The following is a 22,993-nucleotide window of genomic DNA, read 5'->3' as shown; positions in this document are numbered from 1 at the left end:
GGTCAAGTTAGAGCGACCTCAGGGCAATTGAAGTGCCAGGCAGCGGGAGCAAAGGCAGCAGCTGCTGCTCGCTTACTCGGTCCAGTGGACATACACATAATTGACCAGAATTCATCCTTTGGGGAATATTCTTGCCGGATCATCCAGGCTGGGTATGAATGGGAGCTCTGCTAGCGAAACAAGGGGAGTATACGCCCATTAAAAAAAAAGCTCCAATAGGGGATTGTTTATCAAAATGAAATTGCATCTCTTATGCGTAATAAAGGCCACTTTGTTGTCTTGCTGCGCCTTAAAGGCGCCTTGAACTGAAACAAGCGAGAGTGTCTCCACTGGGGAAAAGAGGCGAGGAGACAGGCTGGGGAGGGAATGGCGGTACCGGGTGGGTCCTGAGGAAACTCCTCGCCTACACGTCTTTGACCTGCCCCTTCCCCAGTGGAAAATACCCTCCTCCTCCTCCCGCCGCGGAGTTAGTGGTTAGCTGGAGCCCTGCCGAGTTAAAGCTTCTCCGCGGGAGGGGCGAGGGCTGGGCACAGGGAGGCGGGTTTACCGCGTTGCTACAACTAAAAAGTGCCCCCTTCGCGCAGTCGTGGCGTCCCTGGCATCCGAGCACAGCAAACGTCAGTTTGTTTAACAATCGCGGAGTATAAATGCTCAGATTAGCTAGGCGGCTGCAGGAGGAAGCAGCGCTGAGCCTCGGCTGGAGCCGGTGGCACCGGCAGCCGTGGGGATCCCCTCACTGACCTCTCCCTGGTTAGTGCCCTGGGGCTGCTGATGTAGAGTTCCCAGGGGGAGGATCCATCTATGCTGTTAGTCCCGTAGGAAAAGAAACAACAGCTTCCCCTTCCCCTCGCTAGCCCAGCCCCAGCCACGGTCAACCTCGGCTCTCCGTCGCTGGGTGACCATGGCCGACAGCTTGCGGAGATTAATCAACAACGAGAGCTGCAGGATTTTGCAGGAGAAGCTGGAGAGCTGGTATAAAGATTACCACGTGAGTATGCGTGTGATTCCTCACAAACCTCTTCTCTGCGTTCGCCGCCGCGAGCCTGTAAGCGATTCAATTCACCGGGGTTGGTTTTGGGAGTTAAAGATGCTGCTCAAGCCTTACATCATCTACTCGCCTGATGTTCTACCAACGGTGTTTTGACGTGAAAAAATATCTTCCACCCACCCTAGACACTGGGGTGAAAACGTGCTGCTTTTTGTCTCTACTTTTGTGTTTTCAAAGGGATTTTGTAGAGTGAGCCAGCTCAGGAATTAACATTTCTACTTTGTCCAATTAATGGGGGAAGAATACACAGAATAATGGTGGCTGTTTCGGAGTGTAAATTTAGGCTACTGGAGAAAGACGGAATCTGTGTGAAGGGTGCTACGCTAAGTGTTGGATACCTCGAGTGATTTCCCGGGAAAGCAGTAACCAAGGACGCTGGTTTCCAGACACTGTTGTGGTTGCTATAGTTACTGACACCCATTGACACTATAAATGCAACATATCAGGCCAGAAACAATTTGCAGCAGAGACTGCTGATTTCCCTCTCATCTCTTGGTGTTTTGATACACACATCTGATCAGATTAAAGTAAAAATCAGTTGCCAAAATGCAAGTTCGCATCTCTTTGCAAACTCACCAGGGTCACCTACTCTCTTTCACAGTGAATAATACTCCATTCAAAAATATATTTTCCCAGAAAGCATAACAGTGGCCTCCATTTGATTTTATAACTTTTTATATGTGTAACTATTTTTGAAAACACTTTGTGTTAGATATCCAAGCACAATAGCTGTACTGGAAACTGCTGAGTATCATAAACATCAAGGAATATAAGAAGACTTTTAAATACAGAGAAAAGTTAGACAAGAAATATTTTATTGCTTGCAACCACACTGTACACCAAGATAATATAGCTTGTTCTGCTAAGGTTCTCAAAAGCCTCTGGTGAGAATCTCCCCATCTCCAGTTGCTGCCATGGAAATTGAATATGTGATTGGTTTTTTTTTAGTTGTCTTTAAAATTTCTAGGTATTTTTTACTGTTCTTGATTATAGTGTCACGCATTTGAGGCATATCGGTTTGAGAACTATGAATTCCTATTTAAAAAAAAAATCAGACCCATTAATAATGGTTAGAAATTCAAAACTAGAACAAATGACTCATTTTCTGAAAGCAAATTCAGTTTACAGCTATTTCACGTTTGAAACATTTTTGTTAAACTGCTTTTGTTGTATAACTGAAAAGTTACTGCAATTATAACTTAGTACCAAAATGAAGTTATATCTTGCAGATAACATAACTATTGAACATGGTACTGAATGTTCTTTGTAGCTGTTCTATTAAATGTTACCTGTGGTACTGTGACAAGTTTTGCATGTAGGTGTGGGGAAATAAGATACACCAAAAGAAACATTTGTTGATCTGTATGGCTTTTTCTTTTTTCTTCCTAAAATTTTTTTTTATTTTTATCTTGAATGAAGCCATAATATTTGTGGTTTTATTTTATTTCAATATTGTGCATTCTATTTTTATTACAGTACTGTCTGAGAATGGAGTGACTTAGAGGGTTGCTTTATTTTATTTTATTAGTACAGAACTGTTATTACTCCACAGTGTTTGAAAGCTGGCTCCATACAATAACCACAGCTGACTGAAGTAGTTGACAGGGGGACAAGGGATTTGACTTGGTCTCTGGTCACTTAAAGGGTGTGCAATTTCTTTTATCAAGTAGAAACAATTAACCTAAAATATGTTACACATCAACAGAAGAGCAAAGAAACTACTAATCACGCTCAAATATTTAAATACAGATATTTTTGCCTTTAATGTACTACAACATCTGATCTTGCAACATTACAAGATATTCTAATTGTAAAGTTACATATATTACCCAAACTAAGAGGAATAAGTGTGGTTCTTGCCTGAGTAAGGGTGGTGTGACATAGTAGATTTGCACAATTGCTCTCCTAACTGGCTTAAGTCTCTCAAACTGTTGACTGGCTGGCTGACTTGTCATTGGCAGAGATGGAGCAATTAAAACTATGATATAAACTGCAGAAACCTTAGCAGATGGTAACTGCTGTTTGTAGCACATTTGAGATAAAAACACATTTTTAAGGAAATAGTCAAATATAGGGTGAAATACATTCTTCTTGCTAGTGTTCTATATTATAATCTCTGGTCTGTTTGTCTGAAAACCATTTATTTATAATTGGTTTTACAGAGGAAATATTTATACATATCATAATTTAGTGCTTATGTACCAAAGTGATATATATGAGCTTAAAACAGATAAAAGCATGGTGTGGTACAGACATTAAAAAGACAAATTAGACAAACATGGAAGATGAAAGTAAGACAAAGGAGGTGGATGAAGAAAGTAGGGCTGAGAGTTAAAACAAATACAAATAACATGAATTATTATAGACTTTTTGTAAGGTCTAATATTTTCAAATATAGACTTGAGAAAAGAGGGAAGAAGCAGATAGCTCATGAGTTAACAGTGAGAAAGTAAGGTCAAAGAGAGAAATTTGAAGGAGGAGAGTGAGGATACTTGGTGCACAGGAAGTAGGATGTCATTCCAGGTGCTGGAAATTGTTCATTATGACTGAGCCCAGATAATGTGCTTGATACAGAACACAAAAATGAAGATAACTCCTGCTCCAAAAATGTGCAAATCTTAGACAGATGCAGAAAAGTAATGATGCTTTGGTAAACCCAAAAAAGAGGGTGGATTCCCCCCCTTCCCCATTTAATTAATAACTTACTTTTTTGTGGGCCTCATTGAAGGAAGTGGGTTTTTAGGAGTTTGGGGAAATGCTACAGGGTAATAGATTGGCGAATCATGATTGAGAAGACATTCAGTGCATAGGGGGCTGTGTAAAAAAAGGCATGGAAATAGTGGCAGGAGAGAAATGAGGCTGGTGTGGTTGGCAGAACAGAGGATGGGTGGGCATGTTTTAAGAGACAAGGCCGAGATGCATATTGTAATAGATTTGAAGGGAAGAATGAGAAATTCAAACTTAAGGTGATGGACAAGTTGAGGACACTGAGGAAGAGGAATGCTGCTGAGGAAATCAAAATCAAAGAGGGAGGATTTGGTTAGGTGACAATAACATCCATGTCAAGGTATTTTTCCTCCAGTTTGAACTTTAGCGTCCAAAAAGTGGGGACCTGCATGTACCCTTCTAAGCTTAATTCCTAGCTTAGATCTGATAGCACCGCCACCAGCCAAAATATAGTGTTTGGCACACTTTCTGTTCCCCAAAAACCTTCCCTGGGGAACCCAAGACCCAAACCCCTTGGGTCTTAAAACAAGGAGAAGTAAACCATCCTTCCTCCTTTTCCCCCTCCCAGACTTTCCCCTCCCTGAGTACCCTGAGAGGCTACCCTGATCCAAACTCCTTGGATCTTCAAACAGAGAGGAATTAACCTCCCGCCCACCTCCTTTCCCCCGACCAATCCCTGGTGAGTTCAGACCCAATCCCCTTGGGTCTTAAACAAGGAGAAAAATCAATCAGGTTCTTAAAAAAGAAAGCTTTTAATTAAAGAAAGAAAAAGTAAAAATTATCTCTGTAAAATTAGGATGGAAAATGTTTACAGGGTATTCAGCTCATATAGACTAGAGGGACTTCCCCCCCTTAGTCTGAAATTCAAGTTACAGCAAACAGAGGTAAAAATACTTCCAGAAAAATACACATTCACAAGTTAAGAAAACAAACATAAGACTAATCAGACTTTTCTAGCTAGTACTTACTATTTTGAACATGAGAGACTGTTTCAGAAAGATTAGGGAAACCTGGGGTGCACGTCTGGTCCCTCTTAGCCCCAAGAGCGAACAACTAACAAAAAAAAAAAAACAGCACAAACAAAGACTTCCCTTCACCAAGATTTGAAAGTATCTTGTCCCCCCATTGGTTCTCTGATCAGGTGTCAGCCAGGTTCAATGAGCTTCTTAACCCTTTACAGGTAAAAAAGACATTAACCCTTAACCATCTGTTTATGACAATCCACATAGAGGAAGAGAGGTGAATAGAGTCTAACAGTGCAGCGTGAAGAAGGCAGTAAAGTTGGCAGAGAGTGAAGTGAAGAAGGCAGGGAGGGAGGACTGGAAGGAGGAGGAATATGAAAATAGGATGTCAGTGCATTCAAACTTCTCTAAATGGTATGCCAAACAATCCTTCTGGGCCATTTCTGAGTGGGATGTGTTAGAGAAAGAGACACCACCGTGAGGGAGTGCAGTTTTGCAGGGAGGTTTAGAAGGAGAGATCAAGGTTTCAATCAGAACAGAGAGTTCTTTAGAAATGGAGCAGGAGAAGAATGGAGAGAGGCAGTGTGAGAGGACAGACACAGGAGATAATGGGAGGAGGAAGAAAGAATGGATTGGGAGAGGCGAGTGGGTAAAGTACAGCGTCAAGATGGGGAGCAAAAGGGAGATGAGATTTAGATAAAAGGCAGAGCTATGAAGAGCCTTAAAAGTGAGGAGAATTTGTTTGAGCGTTCCCTAAAGATTCTGTCATTGCAAGATTCTTATTTCTGGGCCTTAGCTTTTTAACATGAGACTGGCAGAGCTCCCAGGCATTTAAGGATTTTTAAACCTTGAGGGGAGTGATAGTGGATAGATAATGATCGTGTACCTTCTGAGCTGAGAATAAATGCAGCCATTTGAACACTAGCCATTGCTTCAGCTCCTTTGAAATCCAACAGTCTCCAGGGATCTTTTACCATACCTCCTCTGACTTCCTATCCGGTCTTGTTCATCTGTGCTATGTATTGAGGCTCTTGCCTTGACCACTGCAACACACATTTGTTGATCTTCTGTTCCCACTTTTTGTGCCTGTTTTTTCTCAGCTTTCGGCACTTCCCTCTGTGCATAGATGCAGAGAAAGTTTTGATGCTTGCCATTTTTTTGCTTTGATGTTCTCAGTGCTTCAGCACTTTCTAAACAACACCTGGATTCCTTTTTCCCTGGTGCTTCAGTGTCAGCACTGTTCTTTGTGCACCAACACCTTAGTTAGGGTGCCACCGTTTTTCATTAGGGTACCTAGCAACTTTCATGGTGCTTGTTTTTTCCACTTGTTCTGGCACTTCCTTCAACACACACCTGTGTTGGCAAGTATGGCATCTAAAATGGGAGGAAACTATTCGTGGTTTCAAACTTTGTCAGCACAACAATGTTGAAGACTGACTATTTATATATCTTTTATGTTGACAATGATGTGCAGGGGTGCCAGACTGCCTGCATGTGTCACCACATGCCCTGATGCGGACATTGTCTCTAAGTCTTCCTGAAAGTACCCAGTAGAGACTCCTGTAAGTCTGGTGTGACACTGGCTAGGATGGAGTGATTCAAAGGATAAATCCTTGAAGCTAAAGCTGAGTTTTTCTGCAACTGCTCAACAGTGGAACACCATGCCAGGGACAGCCGCATTTGCTCAGACCTGCTCCTTGCTCCAGTAATCCCAGTCAAACAGCTTCAACTCAGAAGTCTCCTGCAGCATCATCACCAGTGTAGCCAAAGGATGAGGTGGTACTGAGTTCAGGCTAATGGGATGGGACAGAACCTCTGTGCAGGAGTCTGAGACAGGAGGCACCACAACAGTCAGCAGTTCCCTGACATGCCTTTGTCAGAGTCCCTGACTCGTGGTTTCTCCACATCAAGACCCAGGGCTGGTGCAACCTTTTAGGTGACCTAGGCGGTCGCCTAAGGCGCTGGCATTTGGGGGGCGCAATTTTCTTCGGCAGTGACCGCGGTGGCCGGATCTTTGGCCACCCCGGTCGCCTCTGGCATTTAGGTGGAGGGAGCTAGGGCAGGGGAGCGCAGGGAGGGCCGCCTGCAGCAAGTAAGGGGGGGGCGGCATGCAGGGGAACTCCCTGCCCCAGCTCACTCCTGCCCCACCTCCTCCCCGAGCATGCCGTGGCAGCTTCACTTCTCCCGCCTCCCAGGCTTGTGGCGTCTAAGTTGATTGGTGCCGCAAGCCTGGGAGGCAGGAGAAGTGAAGCAGCTGTGGTGTGCTCGGGGTGGAGGCGGGACAGAAGTAAGCTGCTTCATTTGTCCCACCTCCCAGGCTTGCAGCGCCAATCAGCTTAGGCGCCACAAGCCTGGGAGGCAGGAGAAGTGAAGCGGCCATGGTGTGCTCGGGGTGCTCGTGCTCGTACGCGGAGCAGGGGTGAGCTGGAGTGGGGGGGTGCCTCAGGGAGCTGCCACAGTGGGTCGCGAGTGTGGCCTCAGGGTGGGGGTGTTGGGGGGGGGGAGGGCGCAAGGTGGAAGTTTCGCCTAGGACGCAAAACATCCTTGCACTGGCCCTGTCAAGATCTCTGTATTTTTTCACTCCTGCATTCAGATGCTTGAAGAGGAGAAGGAGGTCATGATTCCAGGTATCCATGTATGCTTGACAATCTGGTCTGATCACTTCTGGCTTCATAGCATTCTTTGTCTTGGTTATTGAGCGCAAGAAATCTCAGTGCAGTTGCAACTCTGTTTGCATCAAAATGTACTCTTGCATTGCAAGAGTCAGTGCTCCTTGGGCAAGTAGCTCTGGCCTTTACACTGACACCTCTTGCATTGGGAACTCTAGTGCCAACAGTGTCCATCCTTCCCAGAACCCTGAAGATACTCCAGGCTCCCTGATTACCTGCATAGTTCCAGCTATTGGGGCAGAATCAAGCAAAGGATCAGGGTGATGAGATCTAGTCTTTGCATTTAGATTAGCCAGAGGACTCTCCTGATGTCAAATACATCTCCATTATGAGAATACCAAGACAGTGACTTTGCAGCAGAAGATCCTACTTTTTTCTCAACTTTTACAGAAGTTTTCCATGACCACTGATTATTTCTGACCTGGTTTTAACTGAAAAATATACAAAGATCATGGTTATGTGGTAACTGGACAGGAAACCACATCCATCCAATAGTGTTGCTATACCCTTGCATCCTATTTTTGACAAGTTGGTGATTAAGCTGTGGCAGATCCCTTACAGAGCTGTCCCAGTCTTGAAGAAAGTTGAGTAAATAGTACACACTTCCCTAAGACTGGCCCGGGCTATGTCTTCCCCACTCCCACCCCCATGCCTCCTGGAGCTTGGTGATGGAGGCTGGACACACTTAGGGTATTGTACCCAGAATCCTCAGCTGCAGTGCTGGGATTCATTTAAAGAGAAGGTTTATCAGTGTGACTGCAATCCTCCAAGTCATTCACTACCAGTCCTTCATGACCAAGAGTCAGGAGGAACAATGGTTGCTTTTTCTTCCTCAGTAGAAATGATCAGCTTCTTAAGCTTCTGGCATAAGGGCACCAGGTATGGGCAACTTTTGATGCTGATGATACAATGGTGAGAGTCACTTTCTTCAATAGTGAATGCCTGGAGATCCAGAGAGCTTAAGGACCCGTCTTAATTTATAGACAACTTGTTTGGGAGCAGATAGCGGCTTCTATACAGAAGACAGAGGAGACAAAGACCACACTGCTTTATCTTGGGCCTTTGTCTTGTTCCTGGGGTCCCTCTTTCGAGGGAGGGAACAGAAAGTCTCCATTTCAAAGGCTGGCTTTCATGTCAAGAGCTAGCTTTAAGGGAGCTCAGTATCCACCATGCACTTGGTGTTTGGCCTCAGCACCCCAAGAAAGTAATGGTCCTAAGCTGCCTTTCAGCAAACACCAAAAACTGAAGGATTTGAAAGGTTAATTAAAATCCAGAACATTTCAGTTATCATAAAAATCCATATAATCAATTTTGGTAATTAATTCAGCTGATTGGTGTCCAACTTTTAATTTCGGTTTACAGGCCCCTACCCCAATTTCCTACCTCCATGCTAATTGCCATGGAGATGGGAAACCTGCATGACAGAACTTACGGATATGAACATGGAGAATTTTAGGCAACATTCATATCTACAGTCATACCACCCCAAGATGACATCTTATCAGATCTGAAAATATAGGTTGGCTCAGTCCAGGTATTTACTTGGTTTGGAAACGCCTGGAGAAAGCCCTTGCACTATACAAAGGGAGGATTCTCCTTTGAATGATTGTGCACACATACATTCTATGGCAGGTGTAGGTTGCAGTTTGCATTCATTGGGCACACATACACCTGCAGAGGAATGTGTATATGTGCAACACATCTCAAAGAACAACAGTTAATACATAGGTGAGTAACCATTTGTTACGTTGTAGTCCTCTTTCTGAGGTACTAGTACCCCAGTATAGTATTGAGGGCACTATACTCCTGGAGGTACAGTTATTTCAGATATGATATATAAACAAAAATTCTGACCACTTGTCATTGTTGGTAAAGACATTTTAGAGCCTTCCTGACAGATGTAGCGTGAACAATAATGTCCTGGACAAATTCCAACTCCAGTAAATCCATGAGATAGCTAATAGCTTTCTGTAATTTTTTTTTCTGCTTTTTGTATCAAGAACATAATGCTAGTTTTTTCCTGTTCTTGAACACTGTTTGTTTCAATATGTTTTAAAAACAGATAAAATCACATGTAAGCTATGTGTGACTATTAACAGTGCAACAAAGTAACCTTATAAGTGTGGTTTATTTCAGCTAGTCTGTAGAAATATATTTTGCACTTATATTGGACTTTTCATCCCATGATTTTATATCACTTTTTAAGCATTAATGAAGTTTTATGCCACTTCCATGAGGTAGGTAAGTGTTATTGCATCTATTTTATTAATGGGGAAAGCTGAGGCATAGAGAGGGTGAATGATTTCTTTCACCTAGTAAATCAATGACAGAGTTGAAATAGGACCTTGAATTCCTGACTCCCAGTCCTTTGGTGTAACTATTAACATCTTGTGTTGTTTTTTCAGCCCTTGGAAATATCTGAACATTCCAATGGCGGTTTAGGAAGCTGTAATGAAGTCATAGACAAAATGATAGAAAAAGCTCATATATCATGTTCAATGTACATCATAAACATAGTTATTTAGAAAAGTCAAAACAAAATAAAACTAAAACCCTGGAACATATGTTTTAATTCTTCTGATTTACAGATTAACTCATGTGATCAGAATCTGAACCGATGTTGTGAAATCATAGAAATGAACTCCATGATTCAGGGTCAGCTCTTCACAATCCTCAATCAAACAGCTCGAGAAGGTGAGAATTTTCCATGTCTTTATGGTTTGTATGTATCACCTCCATTTTCTTTATAAGTGCAGACTAAGGATTTTCTCTGCATTTTTCTCACATGTACCTGGTTTATGTATTCTCTTAGGTGGGCATTATGCAGGTGTAGAGACAATAAAATCTCGTCTCCTGCCGTGGCTAGGGACTTGTTTTTCCAGTACTACTTCGGGAAGGCCCTTTGAAACCAGTCTTTCTCTCATTCAGGTATGCTGAATGCTTATTTTTAAGATGATAATAATATATAAATCAAAGACTTCCTGCAATTAAAAATCAATGTTGTTTTTTTTACTAACTGAAACAGTGTTTTCTCACCATTTGCCTTCTGAACTATTTCCATCATTGTTAACTGTGACAGTTATGTCATTTAAAAACAAAATCTTTAAAGGGGGAATGAAAGAAGTCATTAAAGTTAATTTGACTAAATTAGCTTAGCAAGCCTAAGATCTTTTGTCTTGCCCAAGAAATTAGTTTCTTATATACATTTTTACATCAAGGTAAAGAAATTTGCTAATTAGAAGTTTGCTGTGATATCACCCTAAGACTTACCCCAGACCTGTATTGGAAGCAACTTAGTGTTTTGTGAAACTCTTCATGTGAACTGAGAGGCGCACGTAAGGTCCCATGACCTCTGTTAGTTTTTGTTCTTCTGAAGCTTGGGCTCTAATACATGTGTTGTGGGATTTTTTTTTTTTTTTTTTTACAGGAAATAAATATAAATCATGATACCACCATGCACCTAACTTTGAGGACTAGGATAGCAGTGGTGTGAGTTCCTTTTTCTCTTCCACTGCATGATTCATAAGTTTTACAGAAGTTGCTGTTTACAATACTTCAGCTGGAGATGCAGCCCTTCTGTGGCACTCTTGTATGTTTTGGGAGAAAACAGTAGTGTTAGCTAGTGGGGAGATGAGAGGAAATGTCTTCATGCTTTCCCTGATTTCTCACTTTACATTTCCCCCCCCGAAAAAATCACTGTTTACAGTTTAAATAAGCTATTTCCCCTGGGTAAAATGACATCTGACCATTGGGACTAGGATTAATCTGGCTAGGGTCTGTACTTGGTACAGGGAGTAGAGCAGTTTTCTCTTAATTTGTTTTTCCAAATGACAACATTTAAAAAGGTGTAGTGAAAGAAATAATCTATATGATAATTTATGGGTTTTCAACTGCATGTGCAAATGGAAGGAAAGCCTTCAAACACTGAATTGAAACCAAGGGCACAATTACTAGTTTATTTACAGTTTTATAAGGGTTTGCAATGTGGTATTAAAAGCAGAGTTGCTTGTGCAAGGGTGTATCCTTTTTAGTTCTACTAGTTGCTTAATTTGCTCTTATGATTTCCCCCCATTATTTTGCATGCCCAGTAATGTGTAAAAAGTTAATTAATACAGGAAGAATTGTTGGCATATTTAATTATAAGAGTTTACTAGAAAGGAAAATATGTGGACAAAAAGTAGTGTGTGTATTTGTGTGCATATCCATATATATATCTATCTAAGATCTATCGATCTTACAATGAAATAATAAAGCACCACTATATGTAACTTTTCCCACAGTGTAATTTAACCTCTCTCTGGCTGTTTTATGCTCTCTCTCCATTTGTACAAGGTTTTCTTTGTTTAAGATCAATTTAGAATTATTCTTTACTGCATTATTTCAGAAATGCACAGCCTGTCATGAGACATTCTAAGGCAGTGTTTTTCAACCTTTTTTCATTTGTGGACCCAAAACATTTTGAATGGAGATATGACCCCTTTGGAAATCTTAGACTTAGTCTGTGGACCTCAAGTTGAAAACTACTGTTCTGTGGTAATGACAACCTTCCACAGACTCCTTAGACATAGTCTGCGCACCCTCTGGGGTTTGCGGACCCCAGGTTGAAAACCACTGTTCTAAAGAAATGTGGTATAACTTTCAGGCATAACATTCAAAAAGTGTGATATTTGTATTTCACTGTAGGAGTCAATTGAGAAAGAAAGGCAGCTGAGGGAATTTGCCAGCACTCGGAATCATGAACTACAACAGTTGGAGAAAGAACTGAACTCAACTCGTTTACAACTCACCTTAGTGCAACAAGAGTAGGAGAATTAACTGTGTATTTTTCAACAACAAATTCATTTTTCTTCTCACACCTCACTTCTAATAGAGATTTGCAACATGTTTCATTTCTGCTTTGAAATAAGAATTTAAAATGTATCTAGACTCTGGATTTTCTGAATTTGAATGATGTGGAACTGTATACCCAAGGCATTAAAAGTCTTCTAGTAAGTAAGTTAAACCTTGGTTGGTTTGTTTGTAAAATTAAAATTAAAATAATTTTATAAATCATATTGGCTGCCTGAAAGACAATAGGCCTGGCAGAAATTAAACATTTTGCCCCAAAAACTTTTTATCATAATACTGGTAGCTTATTTAATACAGATTCTGTACTGCCAGTTGCACAGAGGGAAATTTTCATGCCACATATGGCATTTGACACATTTTGGATATATCCAAATAAGTGGTGGTTTTTTTTTTTTTTGTTTGTTTTTGTTTGCAGTGTTGTTGTAGTTGTGTTGGTCCCAGGATATGCGAGACACAAGGTAAGTATGGTAATATCTTTTGTTGGACCAACTTCTGTTGGCGGAAGTAAACTTTCGAACTACACAGAGTTCTCCACGACTGGAGAAAGAAATCAGAGTGCCTGAGCTAAATATAAATTGGGACAGATAATTAAGCAGATTTACAGGATCTCTGCTGTGTCCTAGCCTTTCAATAGTCTTTTGGAGAAACCACTCTGGTGTGACAGACCTCCAGGAAGCCCTTCTTTTTAGCTTCAGGGTAGGCCACCCAGCCTCACTGTCTTCTAGACTGAACCTCTGGGCTCCAACACTCCTGCTTCATATTGTGAGATCTGTCTAGCGAGTCCAATTGAGATAGACTCGTGGTAGAGACTTGTACACTCTTCAGAGACTAATGCACCTCAGCAAGTATTTGCAGTGACTTCAAAGCACAGTAGGATTTATTACACAGCATTGGAAGTCCTTAGGCTAGCATAGTGAAATAAAGGTTCAAGCATAGTTCATTCCGGTCAAGCCAGAGTAAACCACTAGCCAAACTGTAGTGGATTCCATCTTAGGCTCTGTCTCTTTCTGACTCCTTAAGAGAGCTTAGCTATCTGTCCCCACTTGTACTTAGTTCAAACATTCTGATTTCTTTCCCCAGACCTGAAGAACTTGGTATAGTTTGAAAGCTTGTACTTCCCACCAATTATAACTGGGTTCAAAAAGAACTAGGTAAGTTCATAGAGGATAGGTCCATCAATGGCTATTAGCCAGGATGGGCAGGGATGGTGTCCCTAGCCTCTGTTTACCGAAAGCTGGGAGTGGATCACAGGTGATGTGATCACTCACTGATTGTCTGTTCTGTTCATTTCCTCTGAAGCATCTGACATTGGCCACTGTCAAAAGAGAAGATACTGGGCTAGATGGACCATTGGCCTGATTCAGTATGGCCATTCTTATGTTCTAATAGAAGTTGGTCCAATAAAAGATATCAAATTACCTACCTTGTCATATTTTGGATTCTGAGAGAGACATTTCATAGAAGAGGTATGGTTGAAAAAGTTCTTATCCTTCCAATTACTTACAAATATGCTTCTCAACAGATAGGAACAGGTAGGTCTAGCTAGCAATCAGAGGTATGACTGCACCATGTGTAGATATACCAGAGCTAGTTTTGATCTAGCTAGGTTGAATAACAACAGCAGTGAAGCATAGTTTATACAAACCCATCTGGAACCCTGGATATCTACTATTGAGCAGCTAGCTTGTGCTTCTTCTGGTGCCACAACTTCATTGCAATCATTTATTAGAGGTAGCCAGATCAAAGCTAGCTCAGGTACATCTACATGTGCTGTAATCACACCTCTGACTGCAGTATGATCATACCCAAAGAAAGGGAGAAAAACCTTGCATAATTATGATATTTATCTATTAGAAAGATTTCTGTCTTCCTTAAGCAGAGAATGAGGCCGCTCCTGTGCATCCAGTGAGCTATAGCATCCAAGCACTCTTCTGGGGTAGATGCTGAGGTAGCAGGCTCTGCAGGGCAAGAGATGTATAGTTATATATCAACAGTACACTAATACTCTAGTGTTCAGAAATTGACTTCAATCCTTCTCCCCTTGAAGTCAGTTCCCAAACTCCCATTGATATCAATGGGACCAGGATATGGTCCTGTCTCATCCAGGGCCTCCTTGTTTGTATCAAACAGCATATGGGTAACAAAATAAATGCTTGAGAGTCACCATATTTTAGTTCCCTTAGTAATGACATGTAACCATCTATTACCTTCAGTGGTCTCCTGCCTTTTAAATGTGAATGGGGGACAGTCATAACAGTAACATATTTGGATAATTAAATTAAGCAAATAAATAAAGGTAGTAACTGAAGATTAATATCTTAGTGTTAGCTAAAACTAAGCTATTATATTTGCTAAATATAGCAACATATTATTTCAAAAGAAAATAGCAATGAAATGTGTGCAGGAACAGTGATATATTTCCTGTAATGTTTTCATTGATGTCATCATAGGCAACTAAAACTTCAAAAAAGACTGCTGGGAGTGAAACTCTCTGCACATTTATGTTTTAACCGCTTAAAATTTCTTGTTCCCTTTAACTTGAAAGTCTGTATTTCACTATAAGCTGTACTCAAATAGCCATTTTCTAGAAGAAAACCCTCAATATTAAAAGCAGCTGAGGTGTGAATTGGAAGGAGGGGGGTAGAGAGTTGCTTATACTAACCCCCAACTTCTTGCCACTGCTTGGGGGGGAGGAAGGAAGAGGAGCTGTACCAATGCAGCTGCACCGCTGTAAGATCTCCCATGTAGCTGCTCTGTACCAAAGGGAGAGCATCTTCTGCAGATATAGTGCTGTCCACATAAGCACTTCTGTTTGTGTAACATATCATTCAGGGGATATTTTTTTTTTTTCAAACAAAACTGCTAGTGTAAACATAGCCTTAGTAAAATTGTTGACTATAGTTTGCATAATGCAAACATAAACTCTCCTGAAATGAAAATGCATTTTCGTGGCAGTGGCTGGGGGACTTGTATTTAATCAGAGCTAAATCTACATCATATAGCTGATATTAGTTAAATATGAAGAGTGTTTGGGCATGCAAGGGATTGAAAGAATGGCTTGCACTGCTCTCCAGTGATGATGCCTTCCAATTCATTTGTGGTAGTGAGGGCTTCTAGGGCTATCTATAACTGGCCTTCCTCACCTGGAAGGGTGGGCTGCCAGACTGGGATTAAAGATCAAGTCGTTAAGGCTGTACTGAGCAGACCAAATGAAGAGAAGTAAACGTGCATTTTGTGTATGTTTTTTGTTCTTTTTTTCCATAGCTTCAGAACTTCTCTTGAAAGTTGCATGCTCAGCTTTTAAAGTTGCTTATGACATTTCATGACTCATGAGTCTCTCTCATTACTGGAGCAAAGTAAAATAGTGTGTGAAAGACAAAACAGTGTTCTCCTCAGTCAGGACTTTTGGGGTTTGTCTTCTAAGCAACACCAAGAGAGTACTGAATATTTAGGAGTTTTCTAAACATCATAGGGTGTATCATCCCCAGGTACAGGAAACCCCCAAGAATGAGAACCTTCAGAGTTTACTTCATAAAGTTCCTTCTTCTCATTGTCCTTACAGTATATCAGAAACGTTTCATAGGCCTGCCAATATCAAGTGGCAGGAGGAGATGAAACTACACAGATTTTCTTAGAATTATGTAGTTGTGAGACCCCTTTGTTATACCTCATGCCCCCTTTCACTTCTGGCAGTACAGTAACTCCTCACTTAAAGTCATCCTGGTTAACGTTGTTTTGTTATGTTGCTGATTAGAGAACATGCTTGTTTAAAGTTGTGCAATGCTCCCTTATAACATTGTTTGGTGGCTTTGTCCACTGCTTGCAGGAAAAGCAGCCCATTGGAGCTAGCTGGTGGGGGGCTTGGAACCAAGGTAGACTGGCAGCCCTCCTATCAGCGGTTCCCCTAAGTTCCCTGTGTGGCAGCCACCCCGCAGGCTATCAGTTGCCAGCAGTTCAACTGTCCCGTCCCACCCTCTGCCTTGGAACTGCTCCCAGGAGCCTCCTGCTTGCTTTACAAGGGTGGAGGGGAAAGATGGGAGCTAATATCAGGGTGTCCCCCTCCCCCCTGCTCTTGCATCCCGCTTACCCCATCTCCATAGAGCGCGGGGGGATGACATGACAGAGCTCAGGACTGAGGGAGCTCTCTGACAGCAGCTGCTGTCTCAACTTGCTGATCTAATTAAAAAGGCAATGTACTTAGAGTGGGGTCAGCGTACTGAATGGGGCAATGCATCTCTCTCTTTCTCTCACACACAAACAGTGTGTGTCTCTGTCTCTCTCCGCCCTCCCTCCATTCCTGCTGCCTTGTAGAGTGTGAGGCTACATTAACAACAATAGGTTAACCCTTGAGGGTTCAGCTGATTGCTAATTCATCATTTAGCAGCAAGGCATTCCCTGGGAAATATCCCACCCTCTAACTTCACACCTCAACCAAGCTTCACAATCATCATCGCTGTGTACCCGTATTACGTTGTTTGTTTTAAACTTATACTGTGTATCTATATCTATATAAAATAGTCTTTTGTCTAATGAAAAACATTTCCCTGGAACCTATCCCCCCACCCCCTGTCTCATTTACATTAATTCTTATGGGGAAATTGGATTCGCTTAACATTGTTTTGCTTAAAGTTGCATTTTTCAGGAACATAACTACAACATTAAGCGGGGAGTTACTGTACAGCTCACTAAAGAGTTGTGCTGACTTCCTGAGGGCTGACCCCAACACGGAATAACAGAGGGGATTAATGCTGAAACTGTCAGCATTGATTCTTGTGGGTTTGCAGCGGGATGATGCCAATTAGAGTAGTTAGCCTCCATTTTTGCGTCCTCAATCCTCAGGCTCATATGCCCACCCCTTATCACACTACTGAGCACAGTGATTAGATATGGTCTACGTTTTTCATCCGGAACTTTTTCTCTCCAGATTTGAATCAACTGAAACATTTAGGGAAATTGTGGAGATTTTGGTGAATTGTTTCAGTCAAAACGAACAAAGAAAAAAAGTTGGAAATGTTGAAACAAACTACTTTTCAACCAATTTTCAATTATGGTAGACAGTGAGGCATAGACATAGGGAGGCCAGATAACAAGCATTTCAGCAAAGGCTTCTGTATGAACAGGAAGAGATGAGAAGGGAGTTAAGTACAAAGAAAGCTTCATTACGTAGGCTGGAGCAAATCTGCAGAAGACTTAATACAAAAGAAGGCAATTTTGAGCTGGATCCTGTAATAAATGGGGAATCATTGATAATGATACAGGATGATGGTGGCGTAGTTGCATTTCTTTGTACAATACATGTATGAAAGTGGGCCGCAATATTTTGCACATGTAGGAGTCTAGAGAGCAGGGACTTGGGGACAAAGATGTGCTAATTAAGTTAAGAAGAAAAATGAAGGAAGATTTTGGTGATGATGCTATGAAGGCAGCGGAAAACAGGTAGTGTTGTGGAGCTGGAGATGGGCAGGTTTGCAGATGGAGTGCTCATCATGTTCAGAGATTATGCCAGATTATGATTAATGGAGACAAACTGGGGCATCTAAATTAGGGACGGAGATGGAGTAACTGGAGCTGTATAAGATTAATAGTAATGGGTTACAGAACAGTAATTCTGCTGGTATAGTTTAGTCAGATATGACTTTTGCAGACTATGCATGCAGGTGACCTGCAAAAAAAAAGAAAAAAAGTCTGCTAAAATATTTGCTTTGTCATGCAAAATTCAATGTGAGAATCTGTCCTTTTTAATTTAAAGGTATATTTCTGGTTATTAATTTCTCTTGCAGTCTGGCAGAAGCCCAGATGGCTCTTGAAGACACAAAGACCAAATCAGCCACTACCCTTTTGGCAGCAGAGGATGAAATTGTTCATCTAAAAGCAGCGTAAGAAAAATGTGATGTACTGTAGGGCTATTTGTGGCAGTAAGGCAGCATGCAAAGACACAGTTTGTGATTTGTTTGTGTTTTGTTTACATTTTTATAATGCTCAATTCCCCACTGTCCTATGCTACTTCAAATAAAGGGGAATAATTCCTCCTACTAACACATGAGACCAGGCAAAGCTTTTGTGATGTGTTGTTCCCCTTTATAAAGTTGATTGGCTGATCGTGATCAGTTGTCTTCTAGACTCTAGCGGTTGGATACAGCTCTTTTGGCTGGATAGGCTTTGAGGGTTTTTTTTCCCTCTGTGTTCCTCTCTCCAGTTGTCTGCGTTTTGTTACAGTTATTTATGCAGGGGTACTTTACTAATAATCTTTTTTTTTTTTTTTTAATTAACCTCACTTTTCTTTGGATCATTTAGAGATATGGCCCATTAGTTGCAGTGGTTTCATTATCTCTCATGGCCAGAGAATACCCAACAAAAAAGGCATGGTTTGGACACATCTGGCTTTCTCTTAACAGCCAGTTGGTTAGAGCTTTGGTCTGTGTATAGAGAGGCCTTGTGACTTAGTGGAAGTAGATCCAGGGTGCGAGGTCCCATGTTGGTTGTATATCCAGTGTGAGTAAAGCATGAGTGAGAGGTCCCAGGAGTGTCATATACAAAACCTGAGGTGTATTAACAGGAGTGTTGTATGAGAGACTTGATAGATAATTGTTCCCCTCTACTTGCCATGGGTGAGGTCTCAGCTGGAATACTGTGTGAAGTTCTGGGCACCACAAACTAAGAAATATGTGAACAAATTGGAGAGAGTGTCCAGAGGAGAGCAGTAAAAATTATAAGACGTTTAGAAAGCATGACCTCTGAGAGAAGTTTGAAAAAATAGGACCGGTTTAGAGAAAAGAAGGGACATAGGATCATAGAATATAAGGAAGGGAACCTCGAGAGGTCATATAACCTATTCCTGTGCACTGAGGCAGGCAAAGTATACCTAGATTATCCTGGCAGGTGTTTATCTAACCTGTTCCTAAAAATCTACAATGAAGGGGATTTCACAGCCTCCCTTGGTAATCTGTTCTAGTACTTATCTATCCTAATAGTTAGAAATATTTTTCTAATGTCTGACCTAAGTCTCGCTTGATATGGATTAAGCCAATTCTTGTCCTGTGAAGACAGAGAACAATTGATAACCATCCTCTTTATAAAAGTCCTTAACATATTTGAAGACCATTATCAGGTCCCCCTTCAGTTTTCTTTTCTTAAAACTAAACATTCACAGGATTTTTTAAAAAAACTTTTTCTCATAGGTCAGGTTTTCTAAACCTTTTATCATTTTTATTGCTCTCCTCTGGATTCTCTCCAATTTGTCCACATCTTTCGTAAAGTGTGGCTCCCAAAATTAGACACAGACTCCAGCTAAGGCCTCAGCAGTGCCAGGCAGAATGGAAAAATTACCTTCCACATCTTCCATATGACAATATACTCCAGAATGATATTAGCCTTTTTCACAATTGCATCACATTGTTGACTCATATTCAATTTGTGATCCACTATAACCCTCAGATCCTTTTCTGCAATACTACTGCCTAGCCAATAATTTCCGTTTTTGTGTTTTAATCTTTTCCTTCATAGGCATAGTAACTTTGCACTTGCCTTTATTGAATTTCATACTGTTTATTTCAGATCAGTTCCCCAATTTGTGGAGGTAATTTTAAATTCCAATCCTGTCCACCAAAGTGCTTGTAACCCCTTCCAAATTGCTGTCATCCACGGATTTTATAAGCATACTCTTCACTCATTATCCAAGTCCATTAAGGAAAAGGTTGAAATGTACCAGACCCAGAGCAGATACCTGTGGGATCCCACTAGATACCTCACCCTAGTTTGACAGTAGAGCACTGATAATTACTCTGAGTTTGGTTATTTCATCCAGACCACATTTCCTTAGAGGTGACAGCTTAGTTGACTAGTCAATTCATTCTTCTTATCTCCAGGCCAATGCAATCTTTTCACTAGCAGAAAAGAAGTTTTGATCTAACAGGGATGTAATATTCTTCTGATATTTGGCTTTTCAGAAGAGGTGATTTAGTCATGCTTGTTAAGCAAGATGCCTGCAATTTAAATGTAAATGGCAGTGTTCCACCGCTTGAAAAGAATGGGGACCTTATGTCTAATAACACTGTAGGAAATGGTGTAACTTTTTTCTTCAGTTCCCCTTTTCATTCAGAACATTTAAGACAGAGAGTGGACTGCTCCTGACAAGAAACCAGGCCATAAAAGCTTTTAAATCATGCTCTGCTCCCTCAGAAGAAAAGCCTGGTGGGGTTTTTTGCAGCCCAAAGAATTGATCCCAGTATTTCAGGGATGATTAAGAAGTCCATTCTTCCAGTTAACTGGTCCTTGTAGTCATATGCAACTGATATACTGGGAGAAAAAAAGTAGTGTTCTTAATCTTATGAACATTCCAACATTTCCATGCTTGGGTAGATAAGGTCTACCCGTATATCTTAGATAATTATAAGACACCTGTCAGCATGGTATGTTAGTACCAAGAGGGACTAAGGTGTTCTTTTCTAATCAATGGATTGTGAGGCTGAGAGTCATGTTTCTGCCTTAATCCAGTTGGCTCTGTTTATCTAATCTCACCTGATGCTTGCAGGATAACAGTAATTGGCAGAACTCAGTGATGGATTCCCAAATAGGTTCTGGGAATAGATTCTCAGATACTAGCCTTTTGAATGGAGTGCCAGCTTGGGGCACAAAGACACCCATGCTTATGGTCTTTCATAAAGATGGGCTCCCTTCTTCTATTGGGTAGAGTCTAGATCAGGCAACTCATTGCTTCAACCTAGAGTTTAAAGGCCAGGTAGTAGGGATCCAGATATAGCATACCAGCATAAATTGAGGTTTGGGGATGGAAAGCATAAAGATGAATGCGTGAGGACCTAGCCCACCAAATCTTCTTGTAGCAAGAGAGGAATTTTCTACCATTCTTAGTCATTCATGGTATAGTAGCCCTGAATTTCATGGCAGTTTGGCTTTGAATCAGATCTAGCTAGAGGAATTGAAACTGTGTGAGTCCTTATTCTTAATATGTTTTAAATGAGCTTATAGGTTCTTAAATAAAGTGCAAAGTAGTGCGAGTACTGTTTTTCATATTCTGAGAATCATTGCCTCTGAGGCTGAATACTTTCATCTACAGATACTTCTCTCACCTATGAAAGGATAGCCTATTCAGCAGTCATCTCAGATGGTCACATATATACACTCTGAGACAGATCCTCTGTTCCATAAACCTGATGGTCATGAGGCTCCTGGTCACCTTTGACTGTCAGCCTGGTTCTTGAGCAGGTGCATAAGAGGAGTTTTTTAGGATGGTTATCTTGCTTTTCCCCTATGTGTAAGCAGGTTGTATGTTCCACATCTTAGGTTCTGTGGCTCTTTGATCAAGGCTTATTCCACACAGAAAAGTCAGCCTCATGATCTCTAACAGGTGATACTTGTATGTCTTTCAGATCATTACAGATTTGAGCATTCCTCCTTTGAAAGACAGGTCCTGTATGCTGTAGTTCATCCATTTTCTCAGTTTTTCTTAGCTATACCGTCTGTTCTGGTACTGGGTATTTGAAGTTCCCATTTGCCTAGGAGGACATAGAAGGACCTTGGAGACTGGTAATTTCTTATCTGTTAATTTGATTTCTCCAAATCCTGTACATAGAAACCCAGACATCCATTTACTGTTATTGTTGTGTCTGGATTTCAGATAGTAGTCTTGGATTTTTTTCTTAATTTTTTTTGTAGGTTTTTTTAAGCTGAAGTCTTATTGCTCAAGAAGATCCTAACTGATCAGAGCCAGGCAGCCCATTTTTAGGGAGAGTGATGTCATAGAATATCAGAGTTGGAAGGGATCTCAGAAGGTCATCTAGTCCAGCCTCTGCTCAAAGCAGAACCAGTCCCCAACTAAATTATCCCAGCCAGGGCTTTGTCAAGCCTGACCTTAAAAACCTCTAAAGAAGGTGATTCCACCACCTCCCTAGGTAACCCATTCCAGTGCTTCACCACCCTCATAATGAAAAAGTTTTTCCTAATATCCAGTCTAAACCTCCCCACTCCAACCTAAACCTCCCCCACAAAAAAGCGTTGTCTTTTTTTTTTCTCCATCTTCTGGAAAGAAGTACTTGTATCCACTTATCTGGTTTGGTATAGTGGAACTTAAACAGGATAGAACCCCAGTTGAAATCAATGGGAGTCTTTCCACTGACTTCAGTGAGAGCTGTATCATGTCCTGAGACAAATACATGATTTCCTCCTTTCTTTCCTACCTTCACTGCACTGTGGGTTGTTTTTTTTTTGTTTTGTTTTTTAATGATATTGAGAAATTATGCATAAAAGAACAAGAGAAATTTGTTCTTTGGTTTTATGGCCCACAACAGTTGAACACATTCAGCAACTGAACGTTTTCTAATACATTCATATATGATATATTACTCTGGGTCTGGATTTTTCTTTAAAAGAAAAATGCCAGAATATATCTAAAAGGACTTAATTTTTTATGTATATTTTCAACCCTATGAAAGAACTGAAACTGCTCTGATCTCACATGCTTTCATCAAAAATTTTTTCCAGATACCCTCTTATTATCACTGTGCTTCTATGTCAGTAGAGTAATAATTAATCTGGATTCTGGCTTTGCATGTCTGTGTTTTGGGGGCTTCTAAAACTGTATTTTAATCCTATTCAGTCTGTTATCCTTTTCTTGAAATTTTATTGCTTGGCTATTTATTATTTTGTTCAATTGATCATAGTTAAGGCTATTGACTGTTTAATTTGTCCTCTTTTCCAATTATATTCCTTTTTTAATTTAAAAA

At 40.9% G+C, this 22,993-nt stretch overlaps 1 protein-coding gene across 4 annotated transcripts in view; it reads left to right on the top strand.

Annotated features, from left to right (window-relative positions):
• Positions 1-418: 418 nt before the first annotated feature.
• SPATA18 (spermatogenesis associated 18) overlaps positions 419-22,993 on the top strand; it is a 42,032-nt gene continuing 19,457 nt past the window's right edge. For 2 of the 4 annotated variants that reach the window (XR_004372685.2, XM_032773230.2), the window contains exons 1-5: positions 420-988; positions 9,995-10,100; positions 10,219-10,334; positions 12,090-12,208; positions 18,035-18,130. Coding sequence is in view for 3 of the 4 variants with exons in the window: in XM_032773230.2 (XP_032629121.1) it covers positions 902-988; positions 9,995-10,100; positions 10,219-10,334; positions 12,090-12,208; positions 18,035-18,130 (524 nt within the window). In the remaining variant the exon portion in view is untranslated. Of the gene's footprint in view, positions 989-9,994; positions 10,101-10,218; positions 10,335-12,089; positions 12,209-18,034; positions 18,131-22,993 lie in introns of all 4 variants that reach the window. The other 2 variants (XM_032773229.2, XM_032773231.2) reach the window with 2 other exon arrangements.

The sequence above is a fragment of the Chelonoidis abingdonii genome, chromosome 5 (assembly GCF_003597395.2).
Source record: "Chelonoidis abingdonii isolate Lonesome George chromosome 5, CheloAbing_2.0, whole genome shotgun sequence".
NCBI lineage: Eukaryota > Metazoa > Chordata > Testudines > Testudinidae > Chelonoidis > Chelonoidis abingdonii.
This window is presented reverse-complemented; position numbering and strand designations above follow the sequence as displayed.